The following is a 27,111-nucleotide window of genomic DNA, read 5'->3' on the forward strand; positions in this document are numbered from 1 at the left end:
CCCACCTGTGAGCCCCAAACTGTTTGCCTTCGACTTGAATCACCACATCGGACTCGATTTCACTCGTCAACATTTGCAGCAAGTCATCACCGAGCTTGCAGCAGGCCCCTGGTGCCTCCAGGCCTATTTTTCCTTCACGTAACTGCCTTTCCAACCCAGAAAGTCCGCTTACATCTGAAACTTCTGAGTATACCGTGTCTGTATCATCGTCCCCTTCACAAGGTGATGGAGGAAGCTGCGTGTACGTTCCCTCTGGCTGCGCGGCTTCTTCTGGAACTTTCTGCGGTCTTCTTGGCGGAGACTTAATTTCGACCGAATACGTCAACGAGCATTCTTCCGTCCTCGTCGTTGCGGCTACTTTTAAAGGCTTGTCGCATTCCTGCACGTTTCTGTTCGGCGAGTCCTCTGCCTCGTCGCTGTCTCGGTCGAGGGAGTCCTTGTCGTCTTCGTTTGGCTCTGTCCTGCGGAAGGTCATGGCGTCTATGTCCTGCGGCAGAGTCGACGATTTAACGTCGACGTTCGGGGCACGCTTCGGAGGTGGCTGCGTCGTTTTTTTCCGCCGCATGATGGGGCTCATGGGCAGCAGACACACGTCCGAGACGAGGTCTTGCTGTCTCGAGGAATGCTCCGGTGTTCTCTTGGGAGAGGATGTTGAGACGTTGAGGCGAGCCGTTTCTTCAGCGGCTACGCGAGAAACTGAAGGATGTTCACACGCGTACTCCTCGGACACGACTAAGATTTCTTCCCGTTCGAAATGTTCCCAAGAGCGGTGTTCCACGAGTTCCCGCCGCGTTCGGCCCGGTTCTGTCCGATAGTTGTGGTACGCTTCCTGCGCGCAGACGACACTCTCACTGTGTTCATCATTGATGTCAATGAACATAGACAAAGACAGAGTTCTCGGAACTCTTTCGTCCCCTCTCGTGTCTTTCCTCTCGCTCTCGTCGCCCCCGTCCTGAGATTCTTGCCTCTTACAGAGAGAGTTAAAGTCGACGTACATGTAACACGACTGCGGTCTCCTCGACCTCTCAGCACTGCCGTCCTCCACGCTGTTGGGTCTTCCTATGGGTGTCCTTGCACGTCTGCTCGCGCACGAAACTTCCTCCGGCGATGCCTCGGGTTCTTGAGTGTCGATGTACATGTACACGGACGGCGGGCTAGACTTGCGGCGTTCCTTCTTCTCGTCCTGCGCCTTCGCCTTGTTGATGTCGATGTAAAACGGGAACATGGTGCCCGAAGGGTGTCGTCTGTGGTCGGCGTTCGCGGTGTGCTTGTTTTCCTGCGCAACCTCGCTGTTAACAACCGGATCGAGGCTGTCGTAAGCCGCCGTCTCCTCCTGCAGCACGACCGACGCCTGCTGCGACAGGAAGCCGGAGTCTCCCATGCAGCGGCCCTCGCCTTCGCCTGCCCTCTCCCACACGCCGTGTTCCTGGTCGTCTGTTCTTACGACACACTGATACGATACCGGCATCGGTGCCGCAGACTTTTCGTGCAGGAAAAACGCCTTCATCGTTGTAGCACCCTCACTCCCCCCTTGCACTTTTACGGTCTCTACGCCTTCCGCTTCGAAGTTGTCGACCACGTCGTCCTGCTCACCGTCGTGGTCAACAACAACTTTGTCGCTCCCCCATTGGTCGAGGGCTGCTTCCAGAGGCATCTGGCACTGCAGGTCAAAGGTGCCGCTCCGCACCATACTGCTGCTCATACTGGGTGAGGTGTCTTCTCTAAGTGCGGAAGAAGAATCGACGTGTGAACACTCGTCCGCATTCACTTCGTGCAGGCTGTCCGTTAGTTCTTCGCTGTGGCTGTTCAACGGCACTTCGACGGGCATTTGTTCGTCGCTTCCGTTGCAGGAACGGAAGTTTTCGGGAGAGTCGTCGGCACAAGGTTGAGAGAAGGAACCAGTCTGTGACCCACCGGGTTCGGATGGAGAAGGATTACCTTCGTCGTCCATGTCGTCGGACCTGTTGGTTGCGTCTTGGGGAGCGTCTGTGTCATCGTCACCGCTTGGGGAGGTATTGCGCAGCCGGAGCATCCTCAGGGCATCGTGTTCCAGCCGACGAATGTCGTCGTCTGAGTACACGCTTCTACAAATAGAGAAATGAGGCCATGCAAGATCAGAAGACTAGTGCACAAGGTTATTTGCGTACGACGCATAGTAAAAACCCTCATGGTGAACTGATGGGCATGAACGACACAACCCGAAAGTGGGCTTCACCTGACACTTCCATGCATGAGGTGAAGCCTCCTTTACAAAACTGCCCTTGCTGCAGGGCCAACACAGGCGGGACAGTGTTTAGTTTAAGATAGTTATCCAAAGTTAGTTTTGTAGACGTCGTCTGTGGAAGGGGCGGCGCCCCTCCCACATGCAGTTTAGCGGTGCCGACGAAGGACTTTGATTTGATGTCTGTGAGGTTGCCTGTGAGGTTGGCAAAAAGTTAGGACTCCTGAATAATGACTACAGCCCATGAACAAGAAGGGTGTGTTAAAGATGTCCTTTACGTCTAAAATTTCAGTAGTGCAACTTCCTAGGGCGAGTGCAAAGAAACTAAAGGGTGTTCATGGCAAAGCTGAGGCAGGATGCCAATTCGTTTATTTCACAAATGGCCTGTGGTTGTCTGAAGCAATTACAGCCTCATCCGTATAACATGCTACTGCCTGACATAAAATTTTGAAATGAAGGTGACCACTCCAGTAGTCGAGTAAGTGTAGGCTCACCTAAAAAGCAGGAAGCACTCATGTAAAATTAAAGAGTAAGGGCTTTAAACAGAAGAATTGCAGGTCTCTCTTGTGACAGTTAATGCGAGAAAAATTACTCTAAAGCCATGGGCTACAAAATGAAAACTTAGTGCGAAAGTCACATAATGTAAATTTTGTACGAATATTCGATATTCGATTCGGTATTCGGAATTTTTTTCTCCCTTCCATTCGATATTCGATTCGTCCTTAAAATATTCGGATTCGCACACCTCTAATAATAAGGCAATATTTGACGTCCAACTCATTGTGTTACACAATAATGAGGAACAACAGCCCACTGGAGTCACTAGAACCTTAATGCACAATGTGGTATGTGTGTATGTGGTGCATCTTTTTAACCATATGCACTTAATAATCTGTGTGTTGCCTGACACTCTAACAGTGGCGTAGATTGAGGGGGGATTTTAGGGGTTCAGACCCCACCCTAAAGTCATACCTTTGGTAGTGTATTTGGGGGAGAAAGAGGGCTCTCACATACAAAGTTCCGGAACAGCAGCTCCCAAAATACTTATCCGGCTACATTATCACACTCTAGGAAGACTTGTGGTTGACGTTACGTAAGGAACAAAACAGAAAATGTGCCTTCTGTAAACAACCAATTCGCACAACTCTAGACATGTGTCCACTTCTACTAGCACGTGAAAAACTTATACAGGGTGTTTATTTTTATCCTTTACAGAATTTCATTAAAAAAAGCTACGAGAGCAGCATAGATGTCGTTTTTGCAATTGAGTTATACGGCCAGGCGAACATCCTCTCAAAGGAAGTATGCAAATATAAGATAACCAATTCAGAGATACGAAGGCAAAAAATAGGTGATGTCAAGTTGCCGGTGGTGAGTAAATCAAAGGTGATATTAGGAGCAACTTATTTATTTGCACGTGGTACACAAGATTCTTGTGCAAGAGACTGCATTTCTTCGGGTTACAAAACTATGAACAGAGTACAGGCACATATGAGGGTGTTCCAGTCAAACCGGGATTTCTGTCTCCTGAGTGTACAAATGGCTCGCACTACTTCTTCTTCGTCATTTTCACGCGCGACAGGCCTCCGCATTCACCACGTGGTGGCCAAAAGTTTGTGCAAAACAGAAGACACGTGCTGGACAAGATGGCTGACAACGAGGTGAGCGCGCACACCGAATAGCGAATTGTCATGAAGTTTCTCGTGAATGAAGGCGTAAAGTCATCTGAAATTCACAGATGAATTCAGGCTCAACATGCCCGCGATACACTTAGCCGCAGCAAAGCGTTTGAGTGGTGCAAATAGTTCCAAGACGGTCGTACATTAGTGCAGGACGATCCCGGCCGGGGCGGCTCAGAGCCCAGTGTCAGAGTTCCTGAGAACATCCAACTTGTGGAGTGCCTGATCCTCAAGGACCGACGGATAACATGTCTCGAACTGGCTCGAAAGACAGACCTTTCTGTGGGAACGTTCAACACTATCATTCATGAGCACCTCCAGTTTCGGAGAGTTAGTGCCCGTTGGGTCCCGAGGCAGCTCTCTGTGTTTGACTTGCAGAGAAGACTGGAAATCTCCCAAGAGCTAACGTACCGTTTCGACACTGAAGGGCAGCCGTTCCTTGATCGGATCATCACATGCGATGAAACGTGGGAGCGCCACTTCACTCCCGAGTATAAACGCGCATCAAAACAGTGGAAGCATCCGGGCGCTCGCCAGCTCCCAATAAGTTCTGTAGCCCCCCCCCCCGTCTGCAGGTAAGGTCACGGGCACGGTTTTCTGGAACAAGGCTGGCGTTATTTATGTTGATTTTCTGCCCAGTGGTACCACCATCAATAGCGCGTGGCAACTAAGAATGTAGGAAGCACAGTGCTCACTTCACATCAGATGGCAACGCGATTTGGAGCAATGGAGGCAATTGGAGTAGGTGCTGATCTGCTGGCCAGATAAACCGCTTTCAACCCCAGATAAGCCCCTGTCTGCGTAGATGTTGCACTCGAGGCGTGCTTTTTCGGTTTCGGCTCATTTGCATACCGAAATTCAGCTATAGATATTTCACGGCACGCACTCTTAGCTGGATTTTTAAAATACACAATTACTTTCAATAAGGATTGCCTCCCTTTCTGCTATCTCACTTTTGCCAAAATTTCCCTAATTAAAGACTTAATTAATGGATTTCAGGTAAATAGTCACCTTGTAATTACACACCCTATTCCAGAGGATGTCCGCCTGTCTGTCTAACTCAACTGCAAAAACGACATCTGACCTGTTCTCGTAGCTTTTTTATAAAAATTCTGTAAAGTGTAAACATAAACGACTATCCTTGCGTTGGCTGACCAAGAGTGAGGGAGGCTCCGCCTCCTAGATGCTGGCCAATAGGAGGATGCACAGGGCAGGCACTTCCCAAGTCTCTGCTCTTACCTAAGAGGCGGCTCAGCGTTACCGTTGTTTCGTGTGTCGCAAGGCTTCTGCCATGGCACAACAATCTAACCAACGGCTTTGCCGTCCATCAACATGGGAACAAGGACAATCGGCAGTTGCGCGTACGCCGGTTAACGGACGGCAAAGCAGTTGGTCAGATTGGTGCACCATAACAGAAGCGCTGCGACACGCAAAATAATGGTAACGCTGCGTCATCTCTTAGGCGAGAGCAGAGGCTTGGGAAGTGCCTGCCCTCCGTGTCCTCCTATTAGCCTGCATCCAGGAGGCGGAACCTCCCTCGCTCTTGGTCAGCTAACGCAAGGATGGTCACATAAACCCCTCGTATTCTAAGATAATGATGCAGCAAGCGAAGGAGGCAGGACAAGCTTATTCAGAGTCCAGAATGATCAGGTATGAGGGCCCGTGCTCGCATCAGGGGAATATCCCTCAACCTCTTCGAAGGCGCTTTGTAAGAATACTGCCTGGCTCAGTAAATGAATGTACTCATGGCTGCGACAGGGCGTAGAGTTTTAATGCGAAGGACGTGGGTGATTATGAGGAAGGATCGCCGTGTGTGGCCACGGTAGAAGTGTCTCCGACCTGGCAATTCCACATTACGCAAAATGTGTTCGCTGAATGGTTTCCTGACACCACACAATTAGTTTTACAAAATTGCCCCGAAAAAGCAGCCACGAGCCCTGTAACGTGACCTTGGAAGCCTGGCCTAGATTCGCAACATAATGTCGTATGTGTGACGTGGAACCGATGCGGAGACGAGGGCACATTTCTCACTGAAGATTTGCCTGGTACGGACACAGGGGACAACTTGTGGAGGACTGTCCATGTCACAGACGTCAGCATGAATCGGGCGCTCTGAAGGAGTCGAACGGTTTCTAGAAGGACTGCAAATCAAGTACCTTGGTCGGTGTGCAGCTATATCCTCGTGCAAGAGCACACGTTATCTATTCTGCAATATGCCGCAAGTAAAAAAAAACAAAGGAGTGTGCCTTCACTGCTAATAGTTGCCTTAAAACTGAGTTAGAACCAACTTGGTTTAATTTCAAGTTTTGGAGAAATTATTCAAATTACAAGCTACACAAACCTGCATGTAACTGAAGATGTGGAGAAAGTACTCAAGACGTACATGCTGACCATCTCACATGCAGGCTCAGTACTTGCCCGTATACAGGGCAGCCATGATTTCATTAAAAGAATTATGGAACAACCTTAAAAGGGGCCAGACACACTGCAGCCACAGACTGATCTTGACATTAGAATTATGTTTCAGTGCAAGTTACATGTAGATATGTTGCACAAAACCCCAGCCAGCAGAGTGCGCTTGCTTTTGAGATGAATGAGAAAAACAAACAGGCATGGAGGCATCCGGTGTCCGATTTACTGTGACACACCTTTGTGAACATCACCAGGGTGCACGAATGAGAAAACTGTCATCACGTACGATAAGGCGCTGATGGTGATGATGATAGGAGAAAGACCAACACGAACGTCGGAATGTCGAAACGTTCTTCGATTCGCGGACCGCTTTGTTTGTGCGTGTTTCTTCCCCCCAATTTGTTCGCTCCCCCTTGGTACCCGAAACCCTTTGCTGTGCCCCTGACATGCAGGTCGCCCACAGTGAGTTACTAAGCCTGACATGTACTGCAAAATATAGTGGCAGACCCAAATTCACATTCATTGTACCTGCATCTTGAAATCGTAAGTGCTAATTAATCATCCTAAGGATGCTAATGCATTCATACACTTCACAGAATGTCGGTAAAGCAAACACTAACACACACACACAAAAAGAGGTAGAGAAGCAAGAACAAACAATTTTACAGATGCAATAGCAACTGACGCATACTATGCCGTCCCATACTACAGAAGTACTTCTTTCATGCGGAATTATTTTTCACGTTCACCCCCAAAATTCCAAACATACACGAGAACATGTCAATTTATGTAACACATAGCATGTTCTACGTTAAGTGCTGAAGATGACCCCTGTTTTCTGCAGTGGGAAACCCTTTCCACAGGAGAGAAGTAACAACGTGCAAATGTTCCATTAGTACGCAGCTTCGATCAGAACAGCATTGGCTCACGGCCGCACATGACCAGACCTATACAATTGACATCTCTGAAGCACAGCCTTTGAATAATCCCTCAGGTCAGGATACTCATGCAGAAACTTATTTAGGGTCCGGAAGTGTCATGAAGGGGTGCCAATGTCGATTGGGGTGGGGACACCATCTTCCGTTAGCAGACGACAGAGCAATAGGGCTACACGTGTTCAGTCGCCAAGTGTGGAAAGCATACTTGCCAACCTGACGAACTCAAAATTCGGGAGACAGTACCGGGTGGGGCTGCGACGCATTATCGTTGCTTCCGTCAACCGCAATTGCGAAGACGCGTCGTCTCAGGCAACATTGCATTTTGCGCGGCCGCAGTCATTTTACCGATGATGGCAGTGGTCTTCGTCCGTCCACACCAGTGGCGCTTTGCTTCGTCACATCTTGGGAGCATCTTCCGGAACAGCGGTCAAACGCGGGCGCTTACGCTCCTCGGCTCAACCAGAAAACCCGTGTAAAGGCACTTAGCACGTATGAGGAACACGTGCAGGTATTTCTTCTGTTTGGAGAGCGCCATCAGAGGATACGGAACCATCGTAGGAGACTGGACTAACGATAGGACGATATAGCACGTCTTTTGGAGAAACACGGGCACAATGAAACACGCGACCTGCCGCGACCTCCAGCCATGGATGGTCATGCCGCGGAACACGTACGTGTTACGGTTTGTCAAAGCCCAAGGTCCCAATTTCCGGGAGATTGGAGGGCGCATCCGTACAATCGGGAGACTGAACGAAATTCGGGAGTCTCCCGGATAATCCGGGAGAGTTGGCAGGTATGGGAAAGTCAATACGACAGCACCGAGAGTTCCTCTGCCTCATTTTTTGTTCATTTGTAATTTGTTCAGTTCATTTGTTCAGTTTGTTCATTCAGTTCATTTGTAATTGCATACCAGCATACTAGACAGAACGTGTAACTGGTTTAACTGGTGTAACTGGTTGCAACATAGGGAGATACACCTGCAATGTTAAGGCATCGCTTTTCCGTTTTCCATCAGACCCCACCGAAAGAGAACAGAGGAAACACGGGCAATCCCATGCGTGGAGACCGAGAGCTGCAAGTTTGCCTCCCTAAACATGAGGGTGCGCGCACTGCAATTAGATGCCACGAACGTCATCAAGACGGAAGCCCTCATCACGTTACGTTTCGTTGCTTCGTAGCTGTGTCTTGCTTTGTTAGCAAAACTTTATCCAGCGTTCTTGGCACATGCGATCAAAAACACAAAGACACTGACACACAGACAAACACTGATCATAGTTAGACCCTGAAGTTTTCGGGTTTTATATTTTTCCAAATTCGGGGGGTAGAAATCGGGTAAATAAATTGATGTCGAAAATTCGTGCAAATTCGGGCAGAAAAATTACCATCAGACTGACTTCGGGGAAAAATCGGGCATTGTTGTAGAATAAACGTTCACTGTACCGTTTATCCAGAGTGCCAGAAGTAAGGGGCCAGTCACATATTTTGTGAGTAACTAGTATGTCGATGCCTTGAGGTGCCTAGCCTAGGTGCAGTTTTGCAGGTAGAAATCGGGTTTAACCCTAGATAGGTGAACCTCAATTCGGGGTGCAAATTCGAGGAAAAATCGGGTTTAACCCTAAAACTTCAGGCTCTAATCATAGTTTATTGAGGTACAAAGCTTGTTCCTTAATAAATCTATGTTCGCCTTCAGTGTTTATTGTCTTTGTGTCCTTCAACTACGCTCTTGACTGCTCTTCTTCGTCTACATGGAAATGCTATGAAGTAAAGTCCTACATGTTAAGCGCTTACCCGCGGTAGTATATGTACTGAATCAGAGCACAGCTCTGGGTGTGTTCTCGCTTCTTGTCTAGTGTCTCTTTTTGGAACTTCTTGCATCGTTTTTTCGGACGTTCCGTTTGCAGGGTGTCTACCAAACTGCAGCCTTCAAATTCCCTGACTTTTCCAGGTTTTCACTGACTATTTCAAGCGGATTCCCTGACAAAAACAAAAGGGAACTTGGTGCCTGCTCATACGTTTTGATACCAGATCCAACATAAAACAGACCATTTATTAGGTATTAGTGAGGCTACCCTACTTTTCTGCATCAGAGCTTGTCACACTGGTGAACTGCTACTCGCAGTAACGTTGCTGTGGCATCACCTCTCAACCACTGGTCGGCACTCGCGATTCGCCGCGCATCATCACGGCATTTGTCTGCGATTTTCCCCGACTTCAGCTGCTTTTTAGCCAAATTCCCTGACAATTCCAGTCACATCAAAATTCCCTGACTATTCCCTATTTTCCAGGTTGGTAGACACCCTGGTTTGGCTTGAATGAATTAATAAAATTTTATTTACACCAAACGGTGCGGGGTAACTATGGCAAAAAAAGCCAGGAAGGCTTGACAAAATTTGGCTTTGCCAGGTTAAACTGCTTCGCCAAATTTTGGCGCCCATTTTAAGCCGTCTGCCATCTGAGGCTTTTGTATACCCTTGCCCACTTTCTCCCTCTCTCTTTTTTGTGAGTTGAACGTGTATAAAGTCTCGCTGTACCGTGTATTTTGTTGTCTGAAGAAGTGCAGACTACTGCACGAAAGTCTCATAATTAAATTATTCGTGCTCTATCCGGTTAATCGTCAGAGAGAGCATTCCGAGACTGTGTCTAAAGTGATACAAATTCCTATCCAAACAGTATACATGAAGTAGGAGAAAGGCTGTACCTGAGGAATGCCGTGCAAAACTCTGGGTCCAAAGGCACCGAGAATGAGTCTTGAGCTTCGAGCACATGCGAGTTACAGAGCTCTTTCCAGAAGGCTGGGACCCTGACAATAAGGACCGCTTTGTGGGCCTTCAGGACGCAGCTCTTTGCAGTACTTGGATCGTGGCACTCGATCGCAATATCGCAGTACAAGCTTTGCTCAAAGAGACTGCAAACCAAAAACAGATCATGTCAGTTCCTTTTTTTTAAGCAAGGACAAAAAGAAAGTGGATGGAAGACTTAAAGAATATGTGTGACTTACTCTATCATATGATTCTGCAACTGGGCCCTTAGCTTTGCCCTTAATTTTTCTTGTTCCTTGCCACACTTCAAAAGGAAACCGGGACTTGGGTGCACAGGACTCCATGCTTGGCTGGCCATGGGCGCATTTCACTTTTTTCCTTTCAAGCTAATCGTAAACACACACGCACAAAAGAGAGTATAGTGTAAGTTGTCAAAAGCAGAATACGCCGAACGCGAAATGTACATGTGTACTAAAAGGTCATTTCACCCGCGCTAGGAACCTGCACTGAATGCCAAATGACCATATCCACTTGGAATATGGAGTAGCCTATAGCACACCAGTGCCTAGTCTGCACTGTAATGTAGCTGTTTACTGCAATTCAATGCACTTGCGTGTTCGTGTCTGCGTGTTCTACAAAATAAAAATTAGAATACAAAAAAAAATCTTACCGTACATCCAGCAGCAATGCCGAGTCAGCTGGCGCAGGTGAATCCGTCCCCGACATCTCTGCCGAAAGACGACGTTTATGCATCTTCTACGTCTCGTACGTTTTCTAAATTTGGCAATTTCCGCCGCCCATCCTTGCGACAGCTAAAAACGGATGAGGATCAACCTTGGTGGGGGAGGCCCGATAAACGTGGAAGTCGCACATTAAAGCACCGCGACGAAGCCTACCTCACAGGAAAGCGTCGAACCGTCCCTTCTCGGATTCCTTCTTGTACGATTAAGCTGTTAAGCCCGAGCTTCGATGACCGTCTTTGATCCTACTCCAGTGTGTGTGCGAGCGACACATACCGAAGCAAACATGTTACATAATTCTGAAATGTCCCATTCAGCAGCGCAGCGAGCACACATGGAAGCTGCATGAGCTGCGCATGTCAGACATAAACATCGCGATAGCGTTCAGAACGATGCTTCTTGCTTCTCAGTTTAACACTTCTGGTAAAAGTCACGTTACGCAAAGTGCTGACACACAAACAATGTTAATTTTACATAATGGTAAAGTTGACACGAAGTGAGTAAGGTTTCATCGTACGAAAGTACAACAAACACGAATTATCCCACGATATTTGACGCTGTGGCGACGCGCGCTGCATCTACCGTTAGTTTCCTGAACCAATGAACACGGAGGCAGCAGAGTGCACTGACCGCGGCAGGCGGCGGTACTCTGGGGCGCGCTTATGAGCGACAGTTTGATGAAAGCTTCGTGGGTGAAGCATTTGATAGTTTGATGGCAAGAAAATTAAGGAATTCGAAGCGGACACGAGAGTACATTGTCAACCCGAGCGGTGCTAGGGGTGTGCGGGGCCTGTTTCGTACGATTAAGTGCATACTTGATATTACAAAAAAAGTATATATATATATACATAAAAAGTAGTCCCTGGTTGAGGGCTTCGTTCGCGGGGCCTAATGCGGGCGCATTACTCGCCCCCCCCCCCCCCCCGGCCCTGTTGTCAACCTCGACCCTGTTGTTGGGTACGGCCTTGTGGCCTTAGCATGTAAAGAGGGAAGTGTTGCATTGCATACGTAGTGAACAAGCGGATCCAAGGGGGGGGGGGGGACGGTCACCCCCTCAAACGTCAGTTTATACATTGGACTTCACTCTCCCCCACTACGCACTCCGAAAAAGAAACCGCCCTCCCCCCTAAACCGAGAGTGTGTACATCCAACGTAGTCGCACCGGGGGTGGATCCAGATCCTTGGTTTGGGATGAGAGGGGGGGGGGGGTTGTCGGAGCGCGCAGTGGGGGAAGGAAGAGAGGGAAATCCCAGGTATAAACTCGTTGTTTTGGGGGCCGATCGTCCCCCCCCCCCTCCCCCGCCTCTGGATCAGCCACAGAGTCCCGCTGCATTCTGTATAAGGGCTTCGTGGTTTCGGGTTTCATGGTTTTTGAATGCGTCGCTGGCAAAAATCGGGAAATTTTCAGGACCCGTTAAACAGGGTAAAATCAGGTGATATCAGGTAAAAGAAAAAGAGCTCTTCATTAATTTTAGACGAACACAAAATGCGGTGCATTGCTGGGCATTCATACTGCACTGAGTTCTCTTTCCCAAGCTAGTTTTCGGGGGTTTTCGGCCAAAGCGACGACGACGGAAATCGTGGATAAAGACCGGCTTTACCCTGACTCACAAGACCTTACGTATTTATACTACTAATAAGAAAATTTTAAAAAGAAGCGGGACAAAGGCAATTATATCGTTCTTGTTTGTGTTGCTGAATCTTTCAATGTTGGGAAATACTGTTGACATGGTTGCTGTTGTCCACGTGATATAAAGGGAGTTCATTTTTACTCTTCATGAAAAACATATGAACGCTACACAGAAACCGTACGTAGATTATACGGCCGACCTGTCAGACATGCTGTGGGAAAGTTATCAAATTAACCTTTTATCAGATGCTTTCAAGGAAATGCGAGATATCAGAATTGGAGCCAGTAATCCACCCTCTTTCCATAAATGACCTCAAAGCAGCACGCTCCATGAAATATAAATCGCTAGATTTTGCCGTGCAAAAAAGTCGAAACCATAACTACGCTCTTGTGCCGATTATGCCACAGATACACACTCTTAAAAATGAACTTCACCGCATAGCACGCTCCTAGCCAACCATTATCTCGAATGATATCGTTATCTGTCCTGATTTGTTGAAAACGGGCGGCGTACGCCTTTTCTGTGACAATTATGAACAGCATAAGTGTCACAAAATAGGCGTACGCCTCCCGTTTTCAACAAATCAGGGCAGATAACGGTATCACTCGAGATGATTGTTGGCTACACTCTTAAAAATGAACTTCACCACATAGCATGCTCCTAGCCAACCATCATCCCGAATGACAACGTTCTCGCCCCTGATTTGTTGAAAACGGGAGGCGGAGCCTATTCTGTGCCGCGCATAATGAGTACAAAATAGGTTCCGCCTCCCATTTTCAGCAAATCTAGGGCGAGAACGTTGTCATTCGGGACGATGGTTGGCTAGGAGCATGCTATATGGTGAAGTTCATTTGTAAGAGTGTATGTATAGGGTGTTTCACCTACACTCTTAAAAATGAACTTCACCGCAGAGCACGCACCTAGCCAATCATAATCTCGAATGATATCGTTATCTGCCCCGATCTGTTGAAAACGGGAGACGTGCGCCTTTTTTGTGACACTTTTGCTGTTCATAAATGTCACAGAAAAGTCGTACGCCTCCCGTTTTCAACAAATCGGGGCAGATCACGATATCATTCGAGATGATGGTTGGCTAAGAGCGTGCTATGCGGTGAAGCTCATTTTTAAGAGTGTAGTGAACTACTAGTTAAACTACCTGATTGTAGTTAAAAAGTAGTTATCAACTACTTGCAGAAATGTAGTGGCAACTACTATAGATAAACTACTAGTTTGAGTAGTTAACTACAGTAGTTAGGTTACTGCAGACGCCAACTACTTCCAATTTTGCCGCAAGCTTTACGGTTCGATTGTGCGTCAGACTTACCTTGAGCTACTTGTTTGATGAGAACGGAGGTGCAGAGGCTATTGTGAAGAACGGAGGTGCAGAGCTATTGTGACGTGCATGTGTACTAAATCTGCACTTTTAATGCTTGTCTAGTGAATCCTCATTTGCTGTGAAATAATTCTGCAACTTTGTTTATCGCGTAGGCACAGAAAGAATCCCGCCGCAAGCTTTGTATTTGGACTATCGTAGCGGTCTGCGTAATATCTTGGTTACCGTCCCGGTGTGCACATAACCGCATAGGATGCACATACGTGATCGATCATCTGGCTAAGCGAAAATATTTTATGGTCAACAGAGCGCAATTGGTCGGTGCAGGACATTTCGGTGTGGACAATTTGGTTTACATTGAGAAGAACATGCTTTATGTATTTTTGTGCACTATTATAGATTTAAGACATGACCTGCACGTGGTCTGTCGTTGCTTTTAAACTTTTGGGGCATATTCTTCCTTAATATTTTGCGCCCCACGTAGTCGGTGGTGTACAGATATTCATGTTTTTATTACTTTTTTCAAGAGTAGATGAATAATTCCTTTGTCACTTCGTAGTGAGTATTATCTCGAAGGGGGCATCTTCAAGGTACGGGTATTATGCAATTTGACTTCCATTTGTTGAGGACGTGCGGTTACTTCTTTTGTGGAAGCATATGATTAGACGTTATTCCCGTTGTATTCCAAAGCGTTACGAAGTCCCGGTGTTCAGAAGGGAATATAGCAGTTCCTGTGTTCCCGTTTGGATAAAAACTCAGCACCTTCCCGTGGCTCTTCAAGTTTGCATAAATAGAACAAAAGTCTTCAAGCATGAAATAAGCCATTTTATCGCATGATGGCCGTCCCACGAGTGATTCATTATGTTAAAAATAAACAAGCAAAAAATTGTTGATTATTAAAATTAAATTTATGACTAGCGCATCTTACTTTAGCAATACTTTCCACAACCGCCTCTTCGCCATACCTATGAAACATAAGTGCATATAACCCATGAAAGCACTGCTTTTACTGTTGGAAAGACGACCAGTTTATGGCTAGCGAGTGGAGAGGCACCACGGTAATCTTATATGGCTACTTGGGCATTGAAAATACGCGGTCATTAGCGATGGAAAATTATGTACGAGTACAAGGGAATAACGTCTAATCAAATGCTTCCACCAAAGATGTAACCGGCACGTCCTCAAAAAATGTTATTCAAATTGCATAATATCCATACCTTGAAGATGCCCCCTTCGCGATAACACTCACTACAAAAAAAGCAATTCTTCATCTACTCTCGAAGAAAGAAAGAAAAAACTGAATATCCGTACAGCACCGACCAGAACGTGGCGCGCAAAATATTAAAAAAGATAATGTCCCAAAAGTTTAAAAGCCACGACAGACGACGAAGACGAACACATGCAGATCAGGTCTTAAATCTATAATAGTGCACCGTTCTTCTCTACCTAAACCAAATTTCTTGACAGCACGACTTCCAATGCCAACCGCCCTCTTCCCATTGTTTTATTACGATATGTCGACATTGTGACAGCCATTGCCGGGACCATCTTTCCGGGACCCCGCAGCAACGTTCTGCACCAAAATGTCCGTGCGCTTGAATGTCCGTGCGCCAAAACGCCCGTGCACCGAAATGTCCGTCCACCGAAATATCCGTGCATCGATGTGTTCGTGCACCGAAACGTCCGTGCACCGCAATGTCCGTGTACCGCAATGTCCGTGCACCGCAATGTCCGTGCACCGAAATGTCCTGCACCCAAATGTCCAGATCCCGTACGTACCTTCATAGAGGAAGCTTTCACTCCATAGAAAATATTTTCGGCAGCAAATTGTCAGCGCATAATTAGGGTTCCTCGTTTTCGGTTTTAAACGAAAAACACCGAAAAACATACGCCGGATAAATTTTCCCTCATTCGGTTTTAACCGAAAACAACCGAATACGAAGGGTCATTCCGGGACATGACAGAGATAAATAGCTGTACTTGCCCAGCAGGTTGTTGACGCAGATCACAGAACCGTACAGAAAGACGGCGTTTGTGAAAAATGTCCCTTTACTTTTTCGTTAGCCGCAAAACGCCGCCGCAGCGAACGACGCCATGTAGAATTAGCGTCGTGCGGAAATTATATTGTGATTTCTATTCGCCGACAATTGTCGGGCAACCCATGTACGCGCCAGGAAAAACATCGAAAAATGCAGATTTCGTGATAATCAATAAACATCGAAAAACATACGCCGAATTCGCTGTAAAATAAAACCCCACACATAATACACAAGAGACAGGCATTGGATATTACGACAGTATGTGCGTTAAGCGACATAGGTACAGGAGCATATTTTAAATATCATTATCACAGCTTGTGACTCATATTTAGGTGTACATATTTAGGTGACTACAAGGGATTTGTGTTGATGGACAACCGTTAAGTAATTATAGATGTAGTTAAAACACATTGCAGTAGTTAAAGAAGTAGCTTTAACTGTACTCCACTGAAGTAGTCGAACTACTAGTTGAACTACTCCATCGCGAAGTAGTTAGTAGTTATAGCTAAACTACTGTAGATGTAGTTAGTCGCCATCACTGCGCATGACGTCAGCCAAAAAGATTACGTTACCCACTCACTCTCTTACGTCATACATGTGTTACACTTCTATTCCATTACATTTCTATTACATTCTAATCCATTACACTTCTTTTCGCCTACTATTGCATTTTTACTTTTTTTACTATTATTTTTATTTTGAATGCATTATTTAGTGCCATCTTTTCCTTCATGTTTTCTATTTCGCTTCCTCACTAGGCACCTGCCTCACCTCACTGCAATCATTTCCCCACTTTCTTTCTTCGCTTGTCTTCCTTTCTCATATTATAGATAATTGATAGGCGTTTAGACATCCACGTAGATGGATGACATCGGCATCACGAACCCGTTGATGAATGCACGATCTAATTATGTTATATAGTTTCACTCTACTTTACTCACTGGCTCACTCAACGCACACATTAATTTCGTACGTAACTAGGTACGTGCACCATTACCTAATTAGGTGTGCGTAACACAAGTCCGACGTCGAAATGAAATTCTAGAATCTCCCGAAGGAGGTTGCTGCGCCAGATAGCAATGATCACCTTTGCAGCACTCGTAAATATACCGAGAGAAGATAAGATTCCGGCTATTACAGCCGCTAGTTTTCGCAGCTCTCATTCGGGGTACATCGCAGTATGTAGGGCAGTCTCAGAGCCGGCAATCCTTTCCAGCATACCGGGAAAACATAGTTCAAGGTAATATTGACCACTATCCACGTGGCGAATTTCTCCATTCATCATCATCAATATATTTGTTAATGTTGTTGTCCATTTTTGATTTTCAGAACGCAGCGATCCACATCTTGTTATTGGCTTCACAGCATAAAGCCGGGTGCATGTACGTTACCAAAGTCCTCTGTTCCATTTAGTGTTGAGAAGGTACTGGGGAGCTGGCCAAGCGCAGAAAGTTGGGCTAGTTGGTGAGACAGCATACTGCAGATGTGTCAGTCAACCATCTCTAACACTTTCTGATAAAGAACTTGCCTTCCTAAGTACCTAATTACGTCCTTACTATCTACTGGCTGCCGTGCGTCTATCAGCACGGTTTGAGACTTATAACCCGGCACGTGTCGCCTACCGGTTGTGTTTTAAAAGCATTCTTTTGCCTGCAATACATATTAGTTGCGAGTGACGCTTGTGTTTGTGTGCTTCCTTCAGTCCCTGTCTTCCGCGTCCCAACATCTGCAGTAAGCTGGCCAAGGCAGCACCAGCAACCTGCGCTGTGCGCACTCACGACCTATAATACCTCAAGGACATACGTGCTGATATAATCTTTTAATTAATTCAGTGCTTCCACACTTCAAGCGTCCTGGAACAGCTAGTCGCACCATGGCGACCTACGTTTCCATTTTTTTTCTTTCTATTTCTATTCTATCCTATTCTAAGTCGTCTGTTCTTGCAGCTTATAGCAATGGACGTCAGCAGCGTCATTGGCGACTACGGCCGATTCCAGCGGGGAGTCTACCTGTATTCCCTTCTTCGAGGAATTCCCCTTGGACTTCATATCTTAGTTTCCAGTTTCTTTCAGTATCCAGTTTCAGTTTCAGTTTCAGTTTCGGTTTCCAGTTTCCTTCAACGTCCTGGAACAGCTGGTCGCACCAGGGCGACCTACGTTTCCATTTTTTTCTTTCTATTTCTATTCTATTCTATTCTAAGTCGTCTGTTCTTGCAGCTTATAGCGATGGATGTCAGCAGCGTCATTGGCGACTACGGCCGATTCCAGCGGGGAGTCTACCTGTATTCCCTTCTTCGAGGAATTCCTCTTGGACTTCATATCTTAGTTTCCAGTTTCTTTCTACCGAATGTGGACCACTGGTGCGCCCGGCCCGACGGAGCTCTACAAAACCTCACTAAAGACGAGTGGAAGATCCTGGCCATACCGAGACAGCGGTTGATCGAAGACGGTGAAATCGTGTCCGGGTTCAGCGGCTGCTCCATGCGTACTGTCCTGGAGACGGACCACAACGTGACGGTGGACACAAACAGTACGCAAGGATGCTACGGGTGGGAGTATGGCGATAGCTTCTACAGGTCTTCCGTCGTAGAAGAGGTGAGAGGGACGCGGGTTCCTCTGGTTTGAAGTGAGTTTGCCTATAGGTTTCGTGCGTGACGTAGAAAGTGTCCGTTTTAAGTGGGATCTGGTGTGCGAAGATGCCTGGCTACGGTCCCTGGTGCAGAGTGTCATGATGTGGGGAATGCTGGCAGGTTCTGTGGCGTGCTCGTTCATCGGCGACAAGTAAGATATACTTCTATTCATATACAAGCTCCTCTGTATTAAACGCCACCCTGCTTATCGCATATACCTGAAGGAAATAACCGAATTAAGTACGCATAAAATGGAGTTTTAAATGTTTAAAAACGGTGGTCTGGGGAGCTCGTTGTACCTCTGTATACAGCAACAAACCAATAGGAGGTCCTACAGAGCATACGAAGAAAGCGTACTTCACAAAATTGTAAACAGTCCTGCCAAAATACCAGAATGTTGGCGCAAAAATGTAAGCAGTGCCGGAGTCATAACCGTCAGCTAAATTTTCCTACAAAAGAAAACAGCTCCTATAACCATGAAGAGAGTATTAGTAGTATTTATCCAGTGTTCTTAATAATGTATTAACACGTGCTGTATTGTGTCTAAATTTTGTATCACCCACGTAATGACTGTCACGGTCCTTTGGGTTTCTGAATAATAATAATAGTAACAGTAGCAATAATAAATAAATAAATAAATAAATAAATAAATAAATAAATAAAACATTTCTCCATAAAACAACAGCGGGGTTACTGTATGAGGGGGTTGCGAGGGACAGGCCTTAGTGTTCTTTTTTCCATACCACGACACACAACGCATGAGATGTGTGTCACGTGACAGTTACTATTCGCGTATCCCATAGATTCTTTTCGTCATCGACGAAGGCCACGGCTACTGCGTTCGACGTTTCGCGCAGGACGTCCAGTCCAAGCGGTATCGATTGTGCTTCCCGTGTCCACCAGTAATGCGCTCAAAGTCTCAAGTACAGTACGGGGTTGACCATAGGTGGACAACCAACCTCCGTCAAAATCAAAGCATGGTAGACTAGGTAGGGAACCTACCTCTATTAGCGAATTGGTCCCTGGCCCCAGCCGGCTGCTCGATAGCGCGCCGTTACCTCTGCCTGCGATATAGATTACGCGTCAACATGCGCGTACAAATATATATATATATATATATATATATATATATAAATGAAGAAAAATAGCATACGCTCTTTGGCTGCACGTTGAACATATGTTTATAAGTCCCAAACGTCGCCACACCAGCATTGGACAGCTGTTTCGGCCTTATTGGGCCTTCATCAGCAATGCGTAGGTGGGCGACGTTTGAGCGAGTGGCATATATATATATATATATATATATATATATATATATATATATATATATGTAATACACACAAAAAAAGTACAAGTCGAAAAATATTTATTAATGCAAATTTTATGCCAATGCAGTGCTGGGAATTGCGTCACTTGTAGCGACAATCAGATATGAAGGAGAAAAACACAACCGAAAAGCCTTCACACCTGAAAAAGAGACAGGACTTCCCACACGAGGGGGGGAAAGGTTACATGCCTTACCCACAAAATATACACGGGATTACCCGAAAGCCCATGCCCGGCCCGGCCTTCGCGTTTTTCGTGCGGGCCTGGGCTGGGCTCGGGTTTCAGCCACCGTGCCTGGGCCGGGTACGGGCTTGGCAACGCCGGCCATGGTCGAGCATGTACGCGGACATATTTTACGAGACTGGACAGCAGAATTTTCATGTCACGTTTTTTTTGCCATTGGGTACGGGGTATCATGGTATTCTCACCTGAGAACTATCACTTTTTTTTATATATGTGATCATGCTTATTTCGTGTAATGGGTCTGGATTTCGCACGTGCGCTCACACACATTTGGGGACGATTGGTGTGGCGGGCGCGCTGAGATGTTTGCCGACAAGACGAAGGGAGTTGGACGATTTGGGCAACAGAAGGAGCGTCCTTCGCTTCACCCGAGGCCCCGAGAACACATAGAGCAGAGGCGGCCTGGGACCAGGCTTGAGTATGGAAACAATCGGTTACGGGCTGGGTCCGGGCCTGAAAATTAGGCCCGTGCAGTGCTCTATCTCGGGGTACTTGAATATAACGTGCGAGGACTTTGTGGCGGTCCGTGGACGACGACGGCGACGCCCCTTTGCTACCGCTCGCTAATGCACCAGACAATCAGTTCTACCGGCACCGTCCTAGCGTGAGGCCACGCACATCTGCCTGCTGGGACATTCCATCATCGCCGGTCAGTCCTTTAAGTTCCCATGAGCCCACAGGCGGCGCTTACTGTGCAGCAGGTGGCGCTTTATTTTTGAAGCGTGATGTGGGCAAGCTTAAGCTTGTCTCACCCTATAGTTGGCAATACAAGGTCAGGACTCATGTAGAGGAACACCAGCTCCTCTACGTTTGGTGACCCGAACAACGAACACCATGTTCGGCGTAATTCGGCTATTCATCATCCTAAATTTTTCGGCAAACCAGCAACGAACCACCTTCTAGCAAGCAAGTCGCACCGGGACCACTGTTCCACCGGGGAACCCGCAGGGAGACCACAGCAAGCTCAGTTTACGGCCTCCACCTGCTTCATGATGGTCTTTCCCGGCATTTCTCTGGCGACAACTAGCGGTCACGCTCTTGTACCGGCCACGATATGCTGTCGTCCACTAAGGAACAATCACCCAACAAAACTCAACGCACTCACTCAGCAACAATCAACGCTCAGTAACGATCACTCAACGCAAGCGGCAGCCACTCAACACAATCAGCAACCACTCAAGCACTCAACCACTCAGCACTCACACCTCATCTCTGGAACCCGCCAGGATCGCAGCGCTCTTGTTTGCGCCATCCCCCTGCTGCTGCATCAACTGCCACAATCACAAGCCGTGTGTCCAGTGTGTCATCCACGAGTCGTCCTCATTCTCCTCTACATGATATCGATGCGGACCTCAACCGTGTGGACCTCAAAGCGTGTCTTTGAATGGTACGGCCGATAACAAGGTCGACGGGGCAGTACCGCTTGCGGTGCTGTTCCGGGAAAGAATTTTTCTTTCGCCATAGGCCTCTATAAATATGCTCTAGTCTCCCTTCAAATCCGCGTATTGATCTTTCGCGATGGAAAGAGGCGAAAGCGAGTCGACCCTTCATATTTGGAGAAGGGCCCCTTGATAACGCGGTCCGCCCCTGGGTGGGCCGTGTCTTTGAATGGTAGGGACGATAACAAGGTCGACGGGGCAGTACCGCTTGGGGTGCTGTTCCGGGAAAGATTTTTTCTTTCACCGTAGGCCTCTATAAATATGCTCTGGTCCCCCTTCAAATCCGCGTATTGATCTTTCGTGGTGGAGGGAGGCGAAAGCGAGTCGACCCTTCATATTTGGAGAAGGGCCCCTTGATAACGCGGTCCGCCCCTGGGTGGGCCTTGTCTTTGAATGGTACGGCCGATAACAAGGTCGACGGGGCAGTACCGCTTGCGGTGCTGTTCCGGGAAAGAATTTTTCTTTCACCGTAGGCCTCTATAAATATGCTCTGGTCTCCCTTCAAATCCGCGTATTGATCTTTCGTGGTGGAGGGAGGCGAAAGCGAGTCGACCCTTCATATTTGGAGAAGGGCCCCTTGATAACGCGGTCCGCCCCTGGGTGGGCCTTGTCTTTGAATGGTACGGCCGATAACAAGGTCGACGGGGCAGTACCGCTTGCGGTGCTGTTCCGGGAAAGAATTTTTCTTTCACCGTAGGCCTCTATAAATATGCTCTGGTCTCCCTTCAAATCCGCGTATTGATCTTTCGCGGTGGAGGGAGGCGAAAGCGAGTCGACCCTTCATATTTGGAGAAGGGCTCCTTGACAACGCGGTCCGCCCCGGCCCAGACAACCAGATACATCCAGCAAATATCCGTAAGATATCTCGCCCGGGACGTTTGGATATCCAGTGGAGTTTGGCACAGATCCGTTTTACATCCATGCGATATCCCAGCGACTAGCATTTCTGCCATGTTTGTAGATCCACTGAAAGTCCCTGCGACGTTTGTCACGGATATTTGGATATATACGGGAGATTACGAATATCGTACATATTTTGCTTTTAACAATTTTGTGCCTCACATATTTAGTGTTTGTAGAGTGCGTAGAGACCACTGCAACTGTGTACCAGCAAATAATATTTATTGTGTGTTTTAACCCATTTGATACTATTGGGAACAAAAACATTACCTTAGCCTAACAGGATTCATCACAGTACAGCAACACCGTGGGACACGCCAGCCTAAGTGCCGAACTCTGCCCGCCTCAATTGGACCACTTGGGAAAACCCGGAGTAACCTCTATTTGCGAGCTGGATGGAACATATACCTTTAATTACCGAAATTACAAATCGTACAAACATATATTACAAACATATACTGAAATACAAATCGTTACACACACGTTCGTTAGGGGTAGCGTGGCGTAAACCATTTGTAACGGTGACGAGGATGTAACTTCGCAATTCCTGTGTTTCTGCATCAACCCACAGTATACCCAACAACATTTCTGACATCCCTTCCTATCAACTACTGTGTTTTTAATTCAGGTTACCGTCTCTATAAGGACAAACAAATATTTCCTGGATCTCCCATAGACATCCCTAGGATCTGCAGGCTGCTTGTCATGGGACATTCAAACATCCAGAGCGTGATATCCTTCCAACATACCAGGGATACCTGTTGTTTACTAGAGTAAGCCCAAAACGCAATGAAATTGTGCGATATCCCATAGATATCCTATGGATGTCGAGATATTCGTGACGTTCGCGACCTTGTAGGGATGTCCCAGGGATATTAATGGCTTGCTGGGGGGTGGGCCGTGTCTTTGAATGGTACGGCCGATAACAAGGTCGACGGGGCAGTACCGCTTGCGGTGCTGTTCCGGGAAAGAATTTTTCTTTCCCCGTAGGCCTCTATAAATATGCTCTGGTCTCCCTTCAAATCCGCGTATTGATCTTTCGCGGTGGAGGGAGGCGAAAGCGAGTCGACCCTTCATATTTGGAGAAGGGCCCCTTGATAACGCGGTCCGCCCCTGGGTGGGCCGTGTCTTTGAATGGTACGGCCGATAACAAGGTCGACGGGGCAGTACCGCTTGCGGTGCTGTTCCCGGAAAGAATTTTTCTTTCACCGTATGCCTCTATAAATATGCTCTGGTCTCCCTTCAAATCCGCGTATTGATCTTTCGTGGTTGAAGGGAGTGGAAGAGCTCCGGTCCTTCATATTTTCATATTTGGAGAATATTTAGAGATCCCTGATTTAGGGATTTAGCCATTTATAGGGAGAGTTTGGCCATTTTGTGATCTTTTGCCGCCTCATGGGTGGGCCTATTTTGATGTCAGAGTCGTCGTTGCGCCGGCTAAAATTCAAGCCCGAATTCAAGCAGAATCCGCGTATCAGCCATTTTGATGCCGTCCGCCAGCTGGTCGACAGCTTTGTTGTCGCAATGAATGTAATCTACACGAATAACTGGCTTATGAGTTATGACTCACGGCCGCCTGTGATAAGGGGGGGGGGGCTTTGTTGCCAAACTGAAATAGTTCAAGGACGAAGCGCTTTCGAAGGACGATGTACGCACGTGTCTTCCCTTCTTGCAACGTAAAAAAAAAGGAAAAAAAAGAAAACGATCAGCTGCCGATGGGACAACATTAGAGCACGGCGAGGGAGGTCGTTTAGACGTGACGTCGCATGACGCGCTTCAACTTAGGATCCTCCTTGTGGCCAAACTCTCCCCAGGAAACGGGTGTGGCACGGGTCCATGTGGGACATCGTTTCGATTTCTGCACCAGTAGGTCCCCTAGCGGTACCTGAACACAACTCTACTGCGTCCGCCATGTTGCTCTATTCTGATGCACAGAGGCCTCTCTCTGTTATTGTTAAAGCTGAGTATGATTATGGTAACCTAGAATGGCCTTCTAGCCCGCCATAGCATGATTTTAAGCGCCTTTGAAGTCATGTGACATACAGGCGTCCCACTAGACACTGTTGTCATACATAACGTAAGGCGGGTAACGCGTTCCGTGCAAGGAATGTTGCGTGGAGGGCTTCACAGAATAATGCTTTACAGAAATCGAACAAACAGGGGCAAATATGCCTATTTGACGTTGAAGGACGTTGTGCAACACAGTGTTTTCACAGGACAAAGAGAGCCGTCCCCTTTTAACAAACTGTTGTGGCGTGTTGTGTTTCAGGGTCGGACGCAGGCCCCCAATAATAGCGTCATTCATTCTGACGCTAGTGACTGGAGTCATCATCGGGATAGCTCCTTCGTTTGGCGTTTTTCTGGTGGGACGGGCCATCTGCGGCTTCGGCTTCGGCTTGGGCCAAGGAAGCACCTTCTGCCTTTGTACGTTGGATTGGATTGGATTCGATCTATATAATATGGAGCCCTTGCGTGCATTCAGCCAACGCCACACAGAAGGGGTGCTAAATGACGCCTCTTCCTCCTTCGCTATGTGGACACGTAAAGTCATTGACAGAATGGCGTAAATGCAGGCTAGCTGGTGGATAAACTCCATGATATAGGCAAGCCTTGCTCGTTTTGAGCCTTCGTGTTTGTGTTTGTTGACGTGTCTTGCCCATCGCTCAGGCTTGCCTATCATGGAATGACACATAAAGTCAGAATTCGTATGTTAACACGATTCACCATTCTGCGATCTCAAGAACTAGCAGATGATTGCATCTAATATACCCAAAACGGCCTGATACAGGATCCACATCGCGTGCAATCGTGATTAGGCAGCGATTGTCATCGTTCTCATGGTCAGTTCTCACTTGGCGACGCCCGACGCGACGTCGCGAGCGGGCGGCGGAAGTAGACGTGCATTTCCGGCGTTGGAAGAGGAGAGACGTCGAGCCAAAAAAATTGCCATGCCGGTCTCGTTCACGACGTCGGCGAGAGGTGGCGAGAACGATACACTGGCGACCAATAGGGTGACAGAGAAAGGCCACGCCTCTTCAGTTTTCGTCTGCTTTGGGCGACGGAATGCCACTCTGGTGGGAACATGAAAATCATGCGCCTTGGCGGGGCGGCGGAAATGCGCCTCTACTTCCGCCGCCCGTTTGCGACGTCGCGTCGAGCGTCGCCAAGTGAGAACTGGCCCTCGGGTGCGGGCAAAGCGAGTCCCGGCGACAGAGATCAACAACACAGACAGGTGTCTCCCGTTCGCGAACATGATTACACATTTCGAGGAGGGTTGGGGCAGGCGCAGTGGCTTCCTTTCACTTTATCGTCTTCTCTCTACTCGCACCAGGTCCCCCAAGGTCGCCATTTTCCCATGTATTTGTTCCTATCCCGATGCGTGCAATGCCGGAGGCCGCCCTTAGATACCCCATTGTTACCAGACGTTGGCTTGCGTGGATTGTAGCGCGCTAAAGATCCAGTTCAAGCACAATCCAAGCCAGGCCAAGTCACCGAAGGAGAAATGGACGACTGCAGCGCCTGCGGCGCCTGGTACGACAGGTACGCTATGTGATGCACGCAGCCGTGCACTAGATCCTTCCGATCGCTCAACACGTTTAAAAACGGGACCAAAAAGTGAAACACGACAGAGAAAGTTGTTATACGCGTCTTATTTGGACATATAAAGACTAGATTCATTCGCAGAAACAACAAAAACATTTTGCCGCTAAACTTAGCGGGCTGAAGTGATCCGGAACGGCAACAGCGGGGTATCTAGTGGCGGCCTTCTTCGTTGCACGCTTTTCCGAGGTGAGTTTGGGGGACCTGACTCGCACTGCCGGTTCCGCGCTGGTAAGATGGCGGTGATGGCAGCGGTCCATAACGAAGAAAACAACATGGACAAACGCTCAAACAGCTGAAATAGAATTTGCATTAATGTGGATATATTTCAAGTAGACATCCTGGACCAATATGTTTTCTTTTAATTTGAAACTTCAGTAGGTATTGTGCAAAGCTTGTAGCGGCATCGCCATCATCATCCCCCGCGCGCCTTGATCATTGGTGCGCGGAGGACACAGGGGTGACACAAACCCGCCATTGTTGTAACTACCCTCAAGCGGGTGCTTTTGGCAAAACTGCCATCTTGTCCTGGTCGCACGTCATAGAAAACGTCATTTTGAGGTCATGTGACTTTATTTACATGTCGTTTTGCCGCTTACTGACATATTTTCGCCGTCATAGCACCAAGAGATGACCGTATTTTGCCAGCGTAAACTATGTGGTGCTTCTTCCGCAACATGGTAGCCCATTTCACCTTAGTTTAAGTACATCGCATCGGCTCGGTAAGTCTTAACGCGCGGTCATCATCACATCTTTGGAAGTCGTCAACAATACGAGGCTTTATGTGTAAAACTGCGCGTTTTATTGCGAGATTATCGGATAAAAATAATTACCGTGATCGAAAAACATCCAAAACGTCGTCCAGAAACAACAACCGCATTGTTTACAAACGGTTTGGCTGCCGATCGCGGGCGCCGCCATCTTTAAGGTCATGTGCGCCTTGACGTTTGCTGTGACGTGCGACCAGGACCTGTCCAGGATGCATTGCGTTCGCCCAGCACGCTTTCGTCTACGGAGCAATACATTGGATGCCACCCCTGTGGCGGAGGATGATGATGGCGATGTCGCTACAAGCTTCCACCAGACGGCGTCAAATGAAAACCTGGATTACGAACGTGAAGTGCGGACGGCGCCGCGTGTCCAGCGGGATTGCGTCGACCATGATTGCGGACCGATCTATAGATCCTGTGCGACAGTGCGTTTTGGGTATAACTTCGCAAAT

The 27,111-nt window shown here is 47.6% G+C and overlaps 2 protein-coding genes across 2 annotated transcripts in view; one reads left to right on the top strand and one right to left on the bottom strand.

The window, feature by feature from the left end:
- LOC135368161 (uncharacterized) overlaps nucleotides 1–11,309 on the bottom strand; it is a 33,315-nt gene extending 22,006 nt beyond the window's left edge. Inside the window, exons 1-5 of the mRNA XM_064601281.1 lie at nucleotides 10,906–11,309; nucleotides 10,680–10,821; nucleotides 10,249–10,395; nucleotides 9,949–10,155; nucleotides 6–2,084 (exon numbers count right to left, since the gene is read on the bottom strand). Coding sequence (XP_064457351.1) covers nucleotides 6–2,084; nucleotides 9,949–10,155; nucleotides 10,249–10,367 — 2,405 coding nt within the window. The 5' untranslated portion in view covers nucleotides 10,368–10,395; nucleotides 10,680–10,821; nucleotides 10,906–11,309. The remainder of the gene's footprint in view (nucleotides 1–5; nucleotides 2,085–9,948; nucleotides 10,156–10,248; nucleotides 10,396–10,679; nucleotides 10,822–10,905) is intronic.
- Nucleotides 11,310–16,894: 5,585 nt separating this feature from the next.
- LOC135368162 (organic cation transporter protein-like) overlaps nucleotides 16,895–27,111 on the top strand; it is a 70,979-nt gene continuing 60,762 nt past the window's right edge. Inside the window, exons 1-5 of the mRNA XM_064601282.1 lie at nucleotides 16,895–16,992; nucleotides 17,082–17,134; nucleotides 17,969–18,346; nucleotides 18,429–18,532; nucleotides 24,559–24,713. Of these exons, the coding sequence (XP_064457352.1) occupies nucleotides 17,978–18,346; nucleotides 18,429–18,532; nucleotides 24,559–24,713 (628 nt within the window). The 5' untranslated portion in view covers nucleotides 16,895–16,992; nucleotides 17,082–17,134; nucleotides 17,969–17,977. The remainder of the gene's footprint in view (nucleotides 16,993–17,081; nucleotides 17,135–17,968; nucleotides 18,347–18,428; nucleotides 18,533–24,558; nucleotides 24,714–27,111) is intronic.

This window comes from Ornithodoros turicata, chromosome 9 (genome assembly GCF_037126465.1).
Source record: "Ornithodoros turicata isolate Travis chromosome 9, ASM3712646v1, whole genome shotgun sequence".
Lineage (NCBI taxonomy): Eukaryota > Metazoa > Arthropoda > Arachnida > Ixodida > Argasidae > Ornithodoros > Ornithodoros turicata.